The sequence below is a fragment of the Hypomesus transpacificus genome, chromosome 12 (genome assembly GCF_021917145.1).
Source record: "Hypomesus transpacificus isolate Combined female chromosome 12, fHypTra1, whole genome shotgun sequence".
Taxonomy (NCBI): domain Eukaryota; kingdom Metazoa; phylum Chordata; class Actinopteri; order Osmeriformes; family Osmeridae; genus Hypomesus; species Hypomesus transpacificus.
In genome coordinates, this window is record NC_061071.1 from 610,393 (window position 1) to 628,627 (window position 18,235).

At 50.8% G+C, this 18,235-nt stretch overlaps 1 protein-coding gene across 1 annotated transcript in view; it reads right to left on the bottom strand.

Moving 5' to 3' along the window:
- Positions 1 to 1,723: 1,723 nt before the first annotated feature.
- LOC124474862 (microtubule-associated protein 2-like) overlaps positions 1,724 to 18,235 on the bottom strand; it is a 16,808-nt gene continuing 296 nt past the window's right edge. The window contains exons 2-15 of the mRNA XM_047031321.1: positions 18,078 to 18,229; positions 16,134 to 16,340; positions 15,241 to 15,269; positions 12,179 to 15,152; positions 11,738 to 11,944; positions 11,279 to 11,421; positions 10,425 to 10,463; positions 7,979 to 8,096; positions 7,503 to 7,559; positions 6,872 to 7,185; positions 3,779 to 3,871; positions 2,603 to 2,684; positions 2,275 to 2,387; positions 1,724 to 2,066 (exon numbers count right to left, since the gene is read on the bottom strand). Coding sequence (XP_046887277.1) covers positions 1,848 to 2,066; positions 2,275 to 2,387; positions 2,603 to 2,684; positions 3,779 to 3,871; positions 6,872 to 7,185; positions 7,503 to 7,559; positions 7,979 to 8,096; positions 10,425 to 10,463; positions 11,279 to 11,421; positions 11,738 to 11,944; positions 12,179 to 15,152; positions 15,241 to 15,269; positions 16,134 to 16,340; positions 18,078 to 18,229 — 4,747 coding nt within the window. The 3' untranslated portion in view covers positions 1,724 to 1,847. The remainder of the gene's footprint in view (positions 2,067 to 2,274; positions 2,388 to 2,602; positions 2,685 to 3,778; positions 3,872 to 6,871; positions 7,186 to 7,502; positions 7,560 to 7,978; positions 8,097 to 10,424; positions 10,464 to 11,278; positions 11,422 to 11,737; positions 11,945 to 12,178; positions 15,153 to 15,240; positions 15,270 to 16,133; positions 16,341 to 18,077; positions 18,230 to 18,235) is intronic.

Consider the following 18,235-nt stretch of genomic DNA (forward strand, 5'->3'; position numbering starts at 1 on the left):
ACCTTGCTTCCAAATTACGTAATGCTGTGTATTAGTCATTATTTTGCTCCAAAAAAGCAAATCACACTTACATTTGTATTTTGTATTTACTTTATTCCAATTGTTATCCTGGACATGATTTGTCATCAGTATTATTCATACTGGATTAACATCAGAGAGTGAACATCTACAATGGTTTCTTAAATACAGTTACACAGGAGGGGGGTGGGGGGGTCCATAAAACACTAAAGGAAACAAAAAAGAAAAATAAGATATTCAGAAGGGGTGGGGTTCAAGGGGGGGTGGGGGTGGGGTTTAAAGTGGGGGTGGGGGTTCATAACGCTTGACAGAGAAAATAATAATCTGAAACATTTCCATAAACAGGTGCAATACGTCTTTCCACTCGTTTCAAAACATCCCTTTTTTTCTCCCATGAAGTCTCCTACGTTAAACAGTCCTACCTCTGGTCCTGCATCACGGGAAGACTCCTACGTTAAACAGTCCTACATCACAGTGTATCCAATAGCTGCTTTTTTTAATGGAATGTTTTTAAAAGACGATACGAAGCTTGAGACTTTCCACTCAAGTCTGCCTGTCAGTGTCTTCAGGGGTCCTGTGTTCAGTCAAGGTTCCTGTTCAGTTAGCTCCAAAAGCAGGTCAAAGACATACCGAAGCAAAATAAAAGTGGACCACTGGCTCATACAAAGGGGGAGGTCTAGACTAAAGGGAAGACAAACCCTAGGGTTACTGATCTCACAAAAAAATGATCTACATAGTGTTGCATGTGTGCGTGTGATTGGGAAAGCTCTGCTAAAGGATTCTAAGCGTTTACCATGCCAGCATAACAACATTATGTCAATCACAGAACTACTTGAAGGTTATCCTCATGTCACTAAGCCAGACAAGCAGCCCAATGGTTTGTGGGTGACATCGTTTTATTGGAAAGCTAGCATTTTAGCCTTGGCATAGCGTAAGGATAGCGATGGTTGTCTTTTGTGTTCAACACCAGGGAGACCATGGGGATGAATAAGAAAAGAAAACAACAGTGATGTAAAAAAAGAAAAGAAAAAAAGAACACAGACAGACGGACAGTTTTTAGTTTGACATTTTAACACCAGTAAACGATACACAGTACTTAAAACAAAACGCCTCAACAAGAAAACCAAGAAGACATTTCTGCTAATACACACATCACATCGGTCATCTTCTGCAGTTACAGATTGCGGTACTATAGATCAACGCTCTCTCTCCGGATGCATCTTAGCGTCTACAGTACCAAAACAGAGACTCAACACATACACACGTGAAAGGAATGCGGTCGGGGAACCCGGTTCCCCTGGGAGGGCTGGAATGATGAGAGAACATTTGAAGCACTACAGAGTCCATCACAACACGACCAGCCGCCTCAGAGAAGCTAACAGATGGCGTGGGATAGAGGGTTTTCAGCTATGGGGTATGACGGGCCATGTCCAGCCTGGCTACAACCCTGTTAGCACTAGCATCTTTAGCTACATCGCTCGACCTGTCTCTGTATCTCAGTACACTGGCCATCAAGCAAAGGACAGATAGAATATGACAAAAACACAAAGAAAAAAAAGTTTAAATATCAAGTGTGTGTGTGTGTGTGTGTGGGGGGGGTAGCTTATAGGAGCTGGGATGTAGGGGCTCAGGAGGGAGAGGGCAGTTAAGGGGCAACTAGGGGAGGGAGGGGTACAGAGGGGGTAACTAGGGGAGGGAGGGGGACAGCTAAGGAAGGGAGGGGGCATCCAGGGGAGTACAGGGGCAACAAGGAATCAGCAAGAGAAAGGGGGGGGGGGGAACTAGCACAGAAGGGAGGCAGGTAACGGAGGAGGGGCCAGCTAGGGGACTCATAAGCCCTGCTTGGCCAGTGCGGCGGTGACGTCCTGGGCCAGGGTGGAGAGGTGGGAGGAGTCCATCAGGTTGATGCTGCCTGTGGATGACAGGTCACCGAGGCGGTGGGGGGAGGTGCCACCCGTGCCCCCGGGGGAGTGGGTGACCACGATCTCCGCCCCGTGGTCCACACGGGCCTTGGCCGTGTCCCGGAACGTCAGCTTGTGGCTCTCGATCTGAAAGCAGAGGCAGCGGGGGGTGAGGGTCTGCATGGCTGAGAACGCCAGCCATCTGCTAAAGACAAGCAGGAAGATCCAGGAAAGGATCCAAAAATCAATGAATACATTAAGAAGTCAATACATGAATTGATCAACCAACCAATTAACCAATCAACAGACCAACCAACTAACCAATCAACCAATCAAGCATCAGCGAGCATCTCACCATGATGTTGCCTCCACCAGGGGTGTGGGCGGTGTTATCCAGGGAGCCCACCTTGGCCTGAGCCTTATCTTTAAAGTCCAGCTTCACGTTGTCGATACGTATGTTCCCGCCCCCTATGGTCATGTTAAATTAACACTTAAGCAATTAACAGTTGCTGTGTGTATACAGTATGTTGATGTATTCAGATGCTGTGTGTATACAGTATGTCAGTGTATTCAGAGGATGACAGAGATGGTGATCTTACGAGGAGATTGCACACAGTGTACATAGAGGACCAAACCTTGTCGAGATTTCTGACGTGATGCTGTCTACGTCACCTGACACCTACCTGGCCGGTGACGGATGTTGGACATCGATCCACATTTTGCGGTGATGTGGCTCAGGTCGATCTTCTTGGTCTGAATCTGGATCTGTGAGGAGAGGGGCGTTAGAGGGGTCAGGTACTGTAAGGAGAGGGTCGTTAGAGGGGTCAGGTACTGTAAGGATGGGGTCCGTGTGGCGTGCTACTGCTTCGTAGGAAGAGAAGCTGAATTCGCTGCAGCTCTGATGGACTTCAGAGAGCCCGTTGTGATTTATAACTTAATCTACTCGGCTGTTTAGCAGTTAACTGTGGAGAACTAGGAAGTTAAAGATCTGTAAAAGCAACAGTAGGATCATAGACTGAGCAAATGTTGATGAAACGACATGGGAATCTAGTCAGATCAGTAGGAACCATGGTAGTTTGACAGGCTTGACAGAACAGTAAGTAATCTGAAGATAATCACATATAATAATACTTATAAAGAAAAATGATTTAACAGGGTGCTGTACAGCTCTAAATCAAGGCCCAATAGAGCCTCTTAAAGTTTCTGTGGAAAAAAAGGTTTTGTTATTTAGGGCTGCAACACAGAACAGAAAACGCACAAGCACAGACAAACGGAAGGGTGCGTTTCCAGGAGAGGGATACTGGGTTACAGTTTCTACATCGTGAAGTAGCAGGCAGACTCATTAACACAGACACCACAGACAGTGATAGATCAGAGAGCCCAGTTTTAAAATCAGAATGTCGTTTATCTTCACCCCAACAGCGATGGGGTGAGAAAAGAAAAGATATTTAGCTGTGAAACCTTTCATGCAGAAAAAGACCTTCTGAAACTGTAGGATAGTTACTATGAAGCAGCTGTGATTTGTGCCGTAGCCAAACAGAACAACAACATTTCATCTCGGAGACGGACCCAGTACACTGCTGACCAGAATCCCCCCCCCCCCCCGCCACTTTGGCTAAGGCACAAAACACAGCCAGAGAAACACAGACGGAACCTGATCCCAGGAGTCACTGTAAGTCCCCACAACACAGTCCATGCCCCCTACTGGCCAGTTAGTGCGTATGCAAGTGTTGGTGGAGAAGATGTGTGTGGGTGGGTGGGTGGGTGGGCAGGTGTGTGAGAGAGTACGTGTGGGTGGGAAGGTGCGTGCATGCGTGTGTGTGTGTGTGTGTGAGAGGGGATACTGCTGAAACACTCACATTTCCCCCGCCCGCAGTGTGCTGGACTTTGTCCAGAGAGCCACATTTAGACTGGACATGGCTGAAGTCCATCTTAACACTGGGAATAAACACCTGAGGAGGACACATAGCACACCGCCGTCACACACACACATCCACACTGCTGTCGCACACATCCACACACACCATCCTCACACACACATCCACACTGCTGTCGCACACATCCACACACACCATCCTCACACACACATCCACAAGGCCCCATGTTGAGGCTGAGCAGTGAGGCTGAGTGTGCGCTGCACATCCCTAATGACTGCTGTAACCAGCTGGCACCGGATGTCCACGAGTTAACGTTATTACAAGGTCTTTCTCTGGCGTTCGCCCTGCTGAGGAGAATCATTAACACAAAGACTCCATATCCCAGGATTCTGTTCAGCACTCAGTTGGTGCAGGATAGCAGGGATACAGAAGCGTGTCCTCAGAGTACAGGGACTAGATGATGAGCTGGGAGAATTGCAGGGAAGCAGAAGAAAGGATTGTGGGGGGAAAAAAATGGGAGAGAGCGAGGGAGCGAGAGAGAGAAAGCAGTACATACGTTGCCTCCCCGAGGAGAGTGTCTCAGGTTATCCTTGGAGCCGCACTTTGACTGAATATGACTGAAGTCCACCTTCTTGTTTAAAATCTGAATCTAAAAAAATCAAACATGAAAAATATATGCCTCCATCTTAAAGTGTAGGAGTCAGAATCCACAAAAATGTCAATGTGTTTTTAACATTTTAGTGTGTGTGTGTTATACATTAGTATGGAAGCAAATCAGTGACATCTTGTTTTGAATTTTAAAAGGCATTGAATACCTAAATATTGAAATGTAATACCACCGAATTTGTTGGTTTTGAATTCACCTCTTAGAAATTTTTATTTGAGTTTATTTCAATGTAAAAATCTAAAATCTGATTAAACAATTCAAGGTTCAGAAACTCAGGTCGCTCAAATTCTAACTGTAAAATCCCCAAAATTCAATAAACTAAATTCAAGGTTCAGAAATTCAAGCTATGGAGCAAAAATATGGGCGAACATTTTCTGTTCAAATTTGAGCTACCTGCATTTCCGAACCTTTAATTTTTAGATCAGATTTTAAAACATTTAAATAAATTCATCTTTTAATTTTAAAGAGGTAATTCTAAACAAAATATTAGGTTATATTACTTTTCATTATTCAACATTCAATGCCATTTAAAATTCTAAACATGATGTTCCTGATTTGCTTCCATACATAAGACATTAGTGTGTGTTTACAAGGCATGCTGTTCTGCACAGTGCGTTGACAGAAATTCAGACTGATTGGTGATCTGTGTTGTGTGTGAAACAAAAAGGGAAAAATCTGAGCTTGATGAAAACATGGATGCGGAGGAATGGAGGATGATTTTAAATGAAACAAATAGGACTGTGTCTCTCAGTATGGAGATCTTAGCAAACCAGCCACACACACACACACACTGGTGTGCATATGTTTTCCAGCTGGTATGGCAGAAATATCTACAAGGTCAATCAAAGACAAACTACCAGAGGTACCAAAAACGGTAAAAACTGAGACAAAAATCCCTCGAAAACATGACTCACTGCACTGGACCAACCAAACCGGTCCAGCAGGTTTGTTTTATGATAATAATGTTATATGTTAATTTGGCGGATGCTCCTGAGTGAGATGCTGGTTGGGATTCGATCTTGCAACCTTTTGATCTTCAGTCACAATAATCACTGTGCTTTTCCCCCCTCCCCCCTTGCTCAAGCCAAAACCATACAGAAAGTGTGGGTGTGGGTGTGGGTGTGTGTGTGTGTGTGTGTGTGTGTGTGTGTGTGTGTGTGTGTGTGTGTGTGTGTGTGTGTGTGGGTGGGTGGGTGGGTGTGGGTGTGTGTGTGTGTGTGTGTGTGTGCAGTCCCGGCTGCTGTTTCTCCCTCTAAGCTTTGCTGTGAAATCACAGCTCATTAAAACTCCCCTTCTTTTATCTCCCACTCCTCTTCTGCTACTGACTCATACACACGTCAGTGAGTGTGTGTATGTGTGTGTGTGCAGGGTATACGTGCGCACGCGCGCGCGTGTGTATGTATTTGTGTGTGTTCAGAATGATGAATCCCCTGCTTTCACAGCCATCAGAGGCTGGTCATGGTGGGGCATGGTGAGGAACAGCAGAGACGGAGCGCTGGCTGGATGTGCCGGCTAATATTCTCACCCTGTTAGAATGAGACAAAGCTGGGATGCTGTCTGAATGAGAGCAGCGACTGTGGCCAATTCTGTCTGAATGAGATAGAAATAGTAGGAAATGGTGGAGCTGGCTGACTCACTGCTCCAGGCTGCTCACTGAGAATACTTCACACCACACACGGGCTTTGCTAAAAACGTTGACCCAACTTAACGGTATAATTTCCGTTGTTCATGTAACATGTGTGACAATTTTCTGTCATGTTGTTGTTAAAACTGCTTTGCGAAGACATTCCTGAAATCTATGTGGTTACGTGGACACTGGAAGACAGACAGAGAGGTAGACAGACAGAGAGGAGGAGGGTGGAGAGAGGACAGGGTAAGGATGTTTTCCCAGACTGATGGTGACGGCAGCAGACAGACAGAGAGGAGGAGGAGGGAGAGTCAACCGCAGAAGAGAAGCTCAGAGAGAAACAGAAATAGAAAGAGTGACAAAGAGAGGGAGGGATAGAGAGAGGGATGGACAGATAGAAAAAGGGATAACGAGAGACACAGAGATGGAGTAACAGAGAGAAAGAGGGATAGAGAGAGGGAGTATGTATTTGTGCATTTGTGTGTGTGTAGGTTATTAACAGGGAGAAAGTCAGAGTGACTAAGACGGGAGAGAGAGAAAGAGAGAGAGAGAAAGAGACAGCATGTGGGAGAAAAAAGAGTGAGATAATAATCTGTGAGAGAGAGAGAGAGAGAGATAGAGAGATGGAGAGAGAGAGAGAGAGAGGTAGAGAGAAAGTGAGAGGTAGATAGAGAGAGAGGTAGAGAGATAGAGAGAGAGAGAGAGAGAGAGAGAGAGAGAGAGAAAGAGAGAGATAGAGAGAGAACTACCATCCCCCCCCCCCTCCCCGTGTGGTCTTTACCTGGCCACCTTTGGGCTGGTACTTCATGTTGTCTGTGGACCCAATCTTGGACTTGACGTTGGTCAGGTCGGGCAGAGGCTGGTTGAGTACGCGCAGCTGCTTGGGGGTGGTGGAGGGGGACTTGGGCGGGGTGCGGATCACCGCCACCTTCTTCTCCTGGGACAGCAGGCTGAGGGTCTTGGGGGTGTGGCTGCCGGGGGTGCGCGAGCCGGGGGTGCGGCAGGAGTAGCTGGGCGGCGTGCCGGGCGTGACGGCGGTGGAGCCCGGGGTGGACGTGCCGCTGCGGGCCGAACGGGACCGGGCCGTGTCCGTGCCTGGCGGGGGGACGGGGGGGGACGGGGGGACGGGGGGACGGGGGGACGGGGGGAGGAGTTAGACAGAGGTCAGATGGAGGTCAGACAGAGGTCACAAGGAGGTGACGTACAGGTGAGAAGGGAGTGAGAAACAGAACTAGATGGACTCAGACTTCGATGAGGACACACGTCAGCCCTGCTGACCAACACCACGAGAGAGCGACCAACCACTGGCCTGTTGCCGGGGAGACGGGAGATCGGACAGACAAGATGGGCGACTGACAGAGCATGGGGGGGGTGGGGGTGGGGTGACTGCCGGAGGAAGACGGTGTCTTTACCTGCCCCACCAGGTGCACGTCCAGGCCGGCTCTCTGCTCTGGGCTCTGTACGGATCGCTACGGGGGGGGGGGCATCAGGGGGGGAGGGGGTTAGGAGGAGAGGGAGGAGAGGGGGAAGGAAGTTAGGGGGAGGGGAGTAGGGAGGAAAGGGGGAGGAGAGGGGGGAGGAGGGTGATGTGTGCACAATAGGATTGTCAGGTCCGGAAAATAGGTAGATATCCCAGACTTAGATACAGAGTTATTAATGTTAGGCATTTTGTCAGGTCACAGTAAGCCGGTGTATCCCATGGTTACTAGAATGAGCCAGAAACACTGAGAGACTTAAAGCAAGAAAACCACTGATAATAAATGAGAGAGAGATAGAGAAAAAGAGAGGGTGCGTGCTTGCATGTATGAGTGCGTGGACATGCGTGTGTGTATGGGGGCATGTGTGTGTGTGTGTGTGTGAGAATGTGTGTGTGTAAGGCTGCTCTTACAGGTTGGTCTGCGGGGGGCGCTGGAGTCGTCAGCCTCTGCAGGGGGGGGTCTACGGGTCAGGGAGTGGGCCGGCCGGGGCAGAGACGACCTCTTCTCTGGGCTCCGATAGGGGCCCTCCTGCAACACACACACACACACCAGAGAAATCAGGGCCAAAGTGATACTGACTGTAGATTTGGGGATGGGGAAACTGGGACAGCTCTGAATGTGCTCTGGACGTATTTGCTCAGATACATTTCCCTACTGGGTTCCTAGTGATAAGTGGACTAGAGGGCATGATGTATGCGTGTTTTTCTATTCTATCCAGAGGTGTCAAACTTCAGGTTCAGAAAGCAAGGCCGTAGCCATGGAGTCAACATTGGGGGGAGGAATATTTTTTTTAAATGATCATTTCGGACTGCGTGCGTGGTTGCCTGTCGTAGCGTAGCGCATTTATATTTCTATATCAAAATATTGGGGGGGACATTTTGACCAGATTTGAATATTGGGGGGGATGTCCCCCCCCCAATATGTATTGTGATTAAGGCCTTGTCAGAAAGTCAAGACCCACCTATATGCAGTCAGACAGCTAGTGTCACCAGCCTAACCCTATATGCAGTCAGACAGCTAGTGTCACCAGCCTAACCCTATATGCAGTCAGACAGCTAGTGTCACCAGCCTAACCCTATTTGCAGTCAGACAGCTAGTGTCACCAACCTAACCCTAACCCTATATGCAGTCAGACAGCTAGTGTCACCAGCCTAACCCTATATGCAGTCAGACAGCTAGTGTCACCAGCCTAACCCTAAAAACTCTGCTAGGTACAGACCAGCAGGTCCTGTAGCTGCCCTTACAAAGTACATACTGTTGGTATGCACACAATTGAGATATACTATATAGTTATAATACATAGTCATATATCCACACCTTGATCTTGTGCAGACAGGTTCGGATTGGCCTGCTAGGGTACCCTTGTTTCCGCCCAAATCTACAGGATGTAACATGACATCCCAGTATTTTATTTTGTGTCCTGGGACACACTAAACTATTTTACTGGCATGAAAAATAGCCTGGTAGTCTGGGTCTTCCCTGGTTTCTGCTTTCTGAAGCTGAACTTCCACACCTGCTGCTTCTGCCTCTGCCTTACCTTCTCCCCCCACCTCTGCAGGGAGGGAGACCGGCGGGAACATGCGGAGGAGGGCCGGGGCCCGAGCGCCTCCTTCTCAGCTAGAGGGCAACGCTTAGAGAGGCTACAGGCAGAGCCGGGGCGGGGGGGCATGGCGGCCACCCCCCTGCGCTCGCAGGCCATCTTTAAGAGCAGGGCTCGGGTCGGGCTCTGGAGGGCCACCAGGGAGGGCAGGGTGGGAGGGGGGTCAGGGTTAGGGGGTTAGGGGGGTAGGAAGCAGGGTGGGAGGGGGGTCGGGGGTTAGGGGGTTAGGGGGGTAGGAAGCAGGGTGGGAGGGGGGTCGGGGGTTAGGGGGTTAGGGGGGTAGGAAGCAGGGTGGGAGGGGGGTCGGGGGTTAGGGGGTTAGGGGGGTAGGAAGCAGGGTGGGAGGGGGGTCGGGGGTTAGGGGGTTAGGGGGGTAGGAAGCAGGGTGGGAGGGGGGTCGGGGGTTAGGGGGTTAGGGGGGTAGGAAGCAGGGTGGGAGGGAGGTTGGGGGTTAGGGGGTTAGGGGGGTAAGAAGCAGGGTGGGAGGGTGGGAGGGGGGGTCGGGGGTTAGGGGGTTAGGGGGGTAGGAAGCAGGGTGGTCGGGGGGTCGGGGGTTAGGGGGTTAGGAAGCAGGGTGGGAGGGGGGGGTCGGGGGTTAGGGGGTTAGGGGGGTAGGAAGCAGGGTGGGAGGGGGGGTCGGGGGTTAGGGGGTTAGGGGGGTAGGAAGCAGGGTGGGAGGGGGGTCGGGGGTTAGGGGGTTAGGGGGGTAGGAAGCAGGGTGGGAGGGGGGTCGGGGGTTAGGGGGGTAGGAAGCAGGGTGGGAGGGGGGTCGGGGGTTAGGGGGTTAGGGGGGTAGGAAGCAGGGAGGGAGGTGGGCGGGGGACAGGGTGGGCCAGAGAGACAGACGGATGGGCATGGGTATGGATGGAAGGACAGACAGATAGACATGAGAAGGAAACGGTAAAAAAAAAACGTGAAAGACAGTGAAACAGGACAGACTTGATGAGATGATGAAGGATTAAACAAGGTACGGGCATCTCTGTTCCTCCATAACGGGAGCGAACGGCCAAAGTGGGAGTTGTAGAAACAACCAAAACAAGTGAATAAATGAAGCAACGAATCGAAGAGAGCTAAACCAGGAATAAGGTATGGGAAAATGCAGATCATGACAAGGTACATTTAGTAGGAGATGAAACGTTGGACCAGAGCAGGAAGGTGAGCATGTTAAGCTTGGCCAGGCTGTGGAGGGCAACACACAGCGAACACACAGTGTAGAGGGGGGTACAGAGGTAGAAGGGGGGTACGGAGGTACTCACAGAGGTCCTGTCCCTTGACTGGTGGGCCACACTGAGAGGCTGCCGGCCTTCTGGGGACGGAGGGAGAGGAAATGTCACAAGTGGCCAGAAGGGGGAGCTGTCAGCGAGGACAGACACACACACAGACACACCTATCAGTAGCAATGAGCAGTCGCAACGCAGCAGCATGAAGCACTTGAATTCCTTACAGATTTCCATCCAGAAGCAAAGACCCTTTCATGAAGGATGTGTGTAGTAACTGACTACTTCCAGGGAATGTAGAGCAGTTTACACCACTGAATACCCAACCAAACACATCTGGGGCCTGTTCCATAAAGCGAGTTCACCGACTAATCCAGATTTATGTCACTTACTTTCCTTGACACAAGCCTGGCTTATTCGGTCAACTCGGTTCATGGAACAGGCCGCAGGACTCAAATTGAAAATCTTGCGTGAGCATTTTTATTGTGGACTTTTGTTTTGGATCCTGACCACTCTCATCCGTACATCGAGTCAGATCAGAAGCCAGACAGCCACCATACACAGGAGCAAGCCAGGGGGCAGCTCACCAAACACACCCAGAGCAGAGCATGTGCCTTACTGACACGGCGCCGGCTACAAACACAGAGCTCTCCAGCAGGAATGAACTGAAACAAGAATTCAAAACAAGAATCCATTACAAAAACATGGACGACAACAATCAAATGAAAATACAAACATTAAGTTCAAACCACACGTAAAAAAGGGAAAACCATGTCGATACATATGGGTAAAACAAAAGACAAAATGACCGAAGCAGCCATCCGTCTCCAGCCCGTGAAGTTAGCCAGCTGTTGCACACAGACAGCCCCCAGCAGGTGTCAGTGCCCCGGTACCGGGTGATCACCTGGGGTCTTGCGTTTAGCATAGGCGTGGTGCGGACCAATTCTAGGCTGTCTCGCTGCATTTCTGACCACACCTCGCCGCGACGGAGAGTGACACAGGAGTGCCTTACAGTGCTCCACCCTCTTTATACCGACTAGCACAGAGGAGAGAGAGGGTTACACAGGGGTGGGGGGGGTCAAAGGTCATGGGTTACATGGGCTATGCTAGAGAAAGGTTACTCAATGGATACACAAACTTGACACATCTCTTTGCTGCGAGGTTAGAAATAACCACGCAAGGGTTCTAAACATTATTTTGTTTGTGACAAATACTGTACACACAGCCTTTAACACCTGAATGATACATCATGTCGCTTTGAAAATCTGTCTATTGTGGTTACAGTGGTAGAGTGAAAAATACATTCATAGACGTCTTGAATGCAAGCACACTAGACACAGTGGGACGAGAACCTTTTCTCTTCCTGAGCTCTTCTCTGGGGTGAAAACCTGGATCTTTCCGTGTCGTCTTGTCCTCAGGGGCGCCGCTTCGACCCCTCCCCGGGCCCGAGGCTCGTTTGCTGGGCTTCGCTGTCTCCATCGAGGGGGTCCTGGTGGGACTCTTGCGGGGCGTTTCAGGCAGAGCTTCAATGAGCTCCGACACCACGCTCCTGTCCTCATCTGCGGCACACGGACAAGCACAGCAGGAGAGAGGGACCTCCTCACACCCGGTCTGACACACATTCAAAGACACGCTGCGATAAGCTGAGAATCACTCTGGACTGATGTTTCTTAGGTGCAGAATGGTCAAAAGCAGTTTTTTTTAAGGGACGAGAAATTAAACAGTGACTGAACTGTTTGTGATGTCACTAGTTGACCTGTGAACGTTTGATTGTGCACTGGGTGGCGTGGTACCTTGGGAGTCCAACCAGCCACTGTCTGTGTCCAGCATGGAGTCGCCCACGGTGGTTTCGTCATTTACGTCAGGATTACGCTGGAGGACATCTGAGATCTCCTCCACCTCCATCTTCTGAGCCAGCTCCACAGACACATCCACCTCCTTATCTTCTTCCCTTTCCCCCACCTCCCCCTCCTCCCCCACCTCCCCCACCACCTCGTCCTCCACGTCTTCCCCTTCCTCCATGGTTTGGGGAGGGGGCTGGTCACTGTTACAGGTGGTGGGGAGGTGAGACTGGGAGGAAACATTTTCTCCCGACGTAGCATGTGAGGATGCGTGCCCGTCATCTTCATGGGCTTCGTCCACCATATCTGAGGATGCGGAGAGAGATTTGCATTTTTCCACCCCCTCCTCCTCCTCCACCACCACCTTCTCCTCCACTTTCTCCATGTCTTCCTCCTCCTCCACTTCCTCTTTCTCCTTGCCCAGTTTCTCGCAAAGCGCAGGGCTCTCAACTTCCTCCATGACTTCCTGTTGTTCCTCGGCGACTTCCATATCTACGCCATCTTCCTCCTCCTCCTCTTCTTCTTCCTCCTTCATGGCCTGGGGGATGATGATGATGGGTGGAGATATCTGAGATATCACAGTCACAGTTGATATGTATCTCCTAGGCTCCCTCACTTCCTGCTTGTTTGCTGAGCTGTCCTTGGGTGGTGTTAAGGATTGTTCTTCAGGTGGACTTATCGTCCCCTTTTCTATAACGACGTCCTCTGGTGAAGCTGTTTCAGATTCAGGTTTGTTTTCCGGAGACGGATCCTCTTCTGCACAGCTCTCTCCAGACGTCTCCAGGGTTGGCTTCTCGATCTTCTGGTTCTCCTGTTCCGTCACCACAAAGACCCTCAGAGAGTCCGGGCCAGACATCTCCAGCTCTGACGGTTCACTTCCCTCCTTCTCTATTGTCTTCATCTTCTCTACGTGTAAAGCCGTCTCTGATTGGCCGACCTCATCCTGAGGTTCGTCCCGCGGGATTGGCTCTGAGGGGGTTGGGGGAGCACCATCGGGCAGGAACGAAGCCTGCCTCCCCTCGCCGTCTGTGTTGAAGGTGAAGGAGGAGTCAGGAGGCACAGGGGAAGCCTCTCTCGAGACGTCCTGTTCCACCTCCACCTCTAGGATGGCCTGGGTCTTGATGTCTTCCGTGAGTCCGCTCTCCAAGCGGAACTCCGTCAGGCGCTCTTTGGACGGAGTCGCAGGGATACGCAGGCGGTCCGGTCTCACTCCGCTGGGGACGGCTTTCTCCAGGATCACGCTCGACTTAGGGAGAACCACAACAGCGTCTCTCTTCTCGGTGACTTTCTCCGCTTTCGTATCAGGCGTCTCCAAGCAGTCTATGTCCGGAATGATCTTCATCTGATCCGGCTGCCGTGTCTCCAGCCTCTCTTCCACACCTTCTTCCCCAAGCCTTCCCAGCTCCTCCTCGCTGTCCACGTCGGTGGAGGGGAACATCTGGTGGCAGGTCTCCATGGGGCTGTGGAGGTCAGCAGGTGAGGGCATGGGGGCAGAGTACTCACTAAACACACAGTAGCCCAGCTCGTCCTGCCTGACATCCAGGCTCTGACCCACCACCCTGGAGGCCTGGGTATCCAGAGCCAGCTTGGCCAGAGAACAGCCCACCAGAGAGGACATATCCACAGGCACGGATCCTCTCCTGGCGTGGTCCAGCTCCCTCCTCTCCAGGGCTGATTTGGGCCTTACACCAGCCAGATCTAGCATCTCAGGGATATCCCTGCTCTGTCTGGTCGCTGGCTCACTGAATAGGAAGGGTAATCCGGGGATTGTTGTGTTGGTTTCGGGAGGCCCGCTGCGGCTGGTGGTGATGGACAACGCTATCTCTGGAGTCCTGGAGACGAACGGAGTCTGGTCTTCCACTGGTGAAGATTCAGGATGGACTGGCAACTTCACTGGAGTTTCACTGCTGAAGCTTGAGGAGTCTGGATCTGGGAGAGAGGAGACCCTTGACTTGCCTTGCTGCCCCGTCTGATTTTCTGAACCAAGGGAAATATTCACAGAGAAACTTCTCTGCTTCAGTGTTGGTTTGGTTCGGGAAGCCTTACTCTCCTGATCCTTGCTCTCTGAGGCTTCTTCTGTGGTTTCAATAGAGGCTTCTTCTGTGGTTTCAATAGACCCACTCTTGGTACACAACTCTTGAGTTTGTTGTCTTCTTTCAGGGTTGGAATCGGCACCATCCCCCCTGGCTTCCCCAGGGTCTGTGGCCGTGCTGAGTTCATAGTAACCCTCCGGACGTTCTGGTTCCTGTGCACGGCTTCGGGCAGACGTCTCAAAGTAGGCAGTCATTCCGGACTCATCGTCCTTCAAAGCCCCCAGTGGATCTCTGGAGTAACTTCCGATCTTTAAGATCTGTACGTCCAAAGCCTCCTCAGCATCAGAGATGGTACGAACCTCTTCGAGTTCGTCTTTGTTTCCCTCGGTTTCTGACGGCAAGACCTCGTCAGGCGATGGTTCTTCTCCTGACCTACACGGTGTAGCTTCACTGCTCCCATCCGGACCTCCCTCACCCACCCCCCTATCCTCAATCTTCAGCTGAGTTGACATGCTTCTGGCTGTGTTTTCAATCTCCTTCACCAGAAGGCACTGCTCTGCTGTGGTGCCGGGGCCCTGGATGTGCAGCTTGGAGACCATGCTGATAATGTCTTCCTCCGGCAAAGGAGAAGGACTCCTCTCTGCTCCCTCCGGTGTTTCTCTCTCACTCTCAGGGAGGTTTGGGCTGTGCTGCGTCGGCGCCCCCTCTGGGTGAACGTCTGCCGTCGCAGGCTCTCCTGTCAGATCCTCAGCAGATCCCTCTGGGCCGTGCTGCGTCGGCGCCCCCTCTGGGTGAACGTCTGCCGTCGCAGGCTCTCCTGTCAGATCTCCAGCAGATCCCTCTGGGCTGTGCTGCGGGGCTGTAAGGAAAGCTGCAGTAGTCTGGGGCTGAGCCTACTTCTGGGTCCCCAAGCTAGGAATCACAGACAAGGACAGTCTCCAGCAAGCCAGCACACAGCAGGCCGTGTTGGGTGCAGGGTACGGGGGCTTGGGGAAACAGCTCCAGGATGGCTGGAGTGCAGGGCAGAGATGACAGCATGAGGAGCGTGGCGATGACGCATGGCAGGAATGTGATCGGTACATTTCCAATGGATTGCTTTGGAGTGAATTCATTGGAATTTATCGTTCAAGAAATGGAAAGAATCGATTGATATAGAAGTCCAATTACCAGTGTTTTTTTCTCTTATTTTAAATGCTTTAATTTGATAATGCTTTTATTTGATCCCCAACAAATGTTAAAATAGGCATTTTTAGATGGTCAAGAAGTTGACCAACGCAATGTTCAAACCTTGGATTCAACTGAACCTCATGAGGGTGATCAAAAAAAGTATAGCATCTGTAAACCAACGAAAATAGACATAAAATACCCAAAGTTTGAAATGAAATGTCAAGAAAATGATGCTAGCGACAAATGTAACAGATACCACTTCAGACCCAAAGCAACACAATATACAATACTTGACATTTTAAACAACAAAGTCAGTAAACTGCAATGCAGCTGGCCAAAACAATGTCGAGATGAGAGTTCAACCAGCTGGCTGTGTGAAAACATTGCATCGATGATCAAAAAAAGCACAACATGGTTTTCCTGCTTGCGAATGAACACGCAGTTATTGCAGCCTCAGCAAAAACCCAGCAGGGAGATAGGGAGAGCAACGTAACATTAAAAACAGTGCAGCTAGCTGTGCCAGTCAGCCTGCTATTGTCCCCCAACAGAGCAGCAAGGCCTTCTGCCTACTCAGTGGACAGCGAGAGACAAGCATGCAGACAACTTTAGACAGACAGACAGACACATGGATAAACACGCACGCACACGCACACACGCACACACACACACACACACACACACACAGAAATCCAAACGTCCACACACACCTTCCTGAGATGTCGTCTCCTGCTCAGATTGGTGGTTTGCCCCATTGAGGGTTTCATGGGCTTCCTTGGCCTGCTGACAGGGCAAAGCCTGGGACTCTCCTACAACGTCAGCCCGCTCTAAGAGCCTGTCTGCCGGCTGCTCCTCCTGCTGGTCTGGGGGCTCCTCCTCCTCCACAGGGGGAGCAGGGGCCTCCTCTACTCTCTCGTCTTCAGGGAGGGGATGAGGTAGATGAGACAGGGACAACAAGGGATGAGGAGGACATGGAGGAACACCAACGAGACACTTTCAGCTCTTTACTGAAGACCTTATGGAAGCAAATCAGTGACATCATGTTTTGAACTGGTGCATGATATTGAATTGTTCAATGTCAAGGTTTCAACTAAGACGTTTGAATGTATGTAACTAATAATGGTTGTTTAAATATGTCATTTCTGTGGCATTGTCAATGTGTGGATCCTGAAAGGGTGTATACTATACATGCTTAGAGAAGAATTGAGTTTTTTTAGACAAGCTTTATGTGAAGCTGTTTCATGCAGTGATAAAGAGATGCTAGTAGGTCATGTGAGTTTTGATAAGCATCAGTGAAGTGTGTATATCAGTGTACAGCAGCAGTGAGCAGAGCTGAAAGCACTTCTGTGACCCACAGCAAGTGTAGATCAACAGGAGAGAGACGTGAGGAGAGAGAGACAGAGGAAGAGACAGAGAAAGAGAGTAAGAAAGAGAGAAAGTGAAAGAGAGGAAGAGAAGGAGTTTATATAGAGAGAAATAAGCAGGTGCTCAGGGGTGTGCAGTACATTCAGGGAGACGTTTTAAAATGACCCAGAGAGGAGAACCAGAGAGGAGGACCAGGGAGGAGGACCAGAGAGGTGAACCAGGGAGGAAATCAGAAAGGAGGACCAGGGAGGAGGACCAGAGAGGAGGACCAGAGAGGAAGACCAGAGAGGTGAACCGGGGAGGAGGACCAGAGAGGAGGACCAGGGAGGAGGACCAGAGAGGAGGACCAGGGAGGAGGACCAGAGAGGAGGACCAGGGAGGAGGACCAGGGAGGAGGACCAGAGAGGAGGACCAGAGAGGAGGACCAGGGAGGAGGACCAGAGAGGAGGACCAGAGAGGAAGACCAGAGAAGACGACCAGAAAGGAGAACCGGGGAGGAGGACCAGGGAGGAGGACCAGAGAGGAGGACCAGGGAGGAGGACCAGGGAGGAGGACCAGGGAGGAGGACCAGAGAGGAGGACCAGGGAGGAGGACCAGGGAGGAGGACCAGGGAGGAGGACCAGAGAGGAAGACCAGAGAAGACGACCAGAAAGGAGAACCGGGGAGGAGGACCAGAGAGGAGAACAAGAGAGGAGAACAAGAGAGAAGAACCAGGGAGGAGAACCAGAGAGGAGGACCAGAGAGAAGGACAAGAGAGGAGGACCAGAGAGAAGGACCAGAGAGGAGGACCAGAGAGGAGGACCAGAGAGGAGGACCAGAGAGGAGGACCAGGGAGGAGGACCAGCAGGAGGGCTGAGAGACACCATGCACGGATCAGGATCAAAGGATTCAAGCTGCACCATCCAGATACACAAGGTGACACAAACAAGGTGACACAAACAAGGTGACACAAACAAGGTGACAGGAACAAGGTGTGAGGAACTTGGGAATGTGAAAAGAAGAGAGCAGAGGAGGTCATGGCATCATGCAAGTGCCAGAGTCCTTTCCAGGTGTGGAAGAGAGCTATTCTCATCTCTGAGATACTCCTTTATTCAAACCCTTTCACACTCACACCCTCATCATCTAATCCTTTCACCGCTTGTTGGTTTCTGTGGTTAGGACTGTGAGCCCAGAGAGGAACTTTGTGCACGTGTGTGTGTCTGTGTGTGTGTGTGAACATGTGTTTGTGTGGGTGTGGTGTGTTGGCATGTGTGGGTGTGGTGTGTTGGCATGTGTGTGTGTGTGTTTACCTCGTTCCATAGGTCCAGTGAGCTCGGTGGATGGAGAGGGGGGAGGGGAGGGGGGCAGGTTGGTAGAATCCTCCACTGCGGAGAGACAACACAGGGAAGACAACAGAGGGATGGGAACAAACAAACTCCAGATGTGTGTGTGTGCGTGTGTGTGTGTG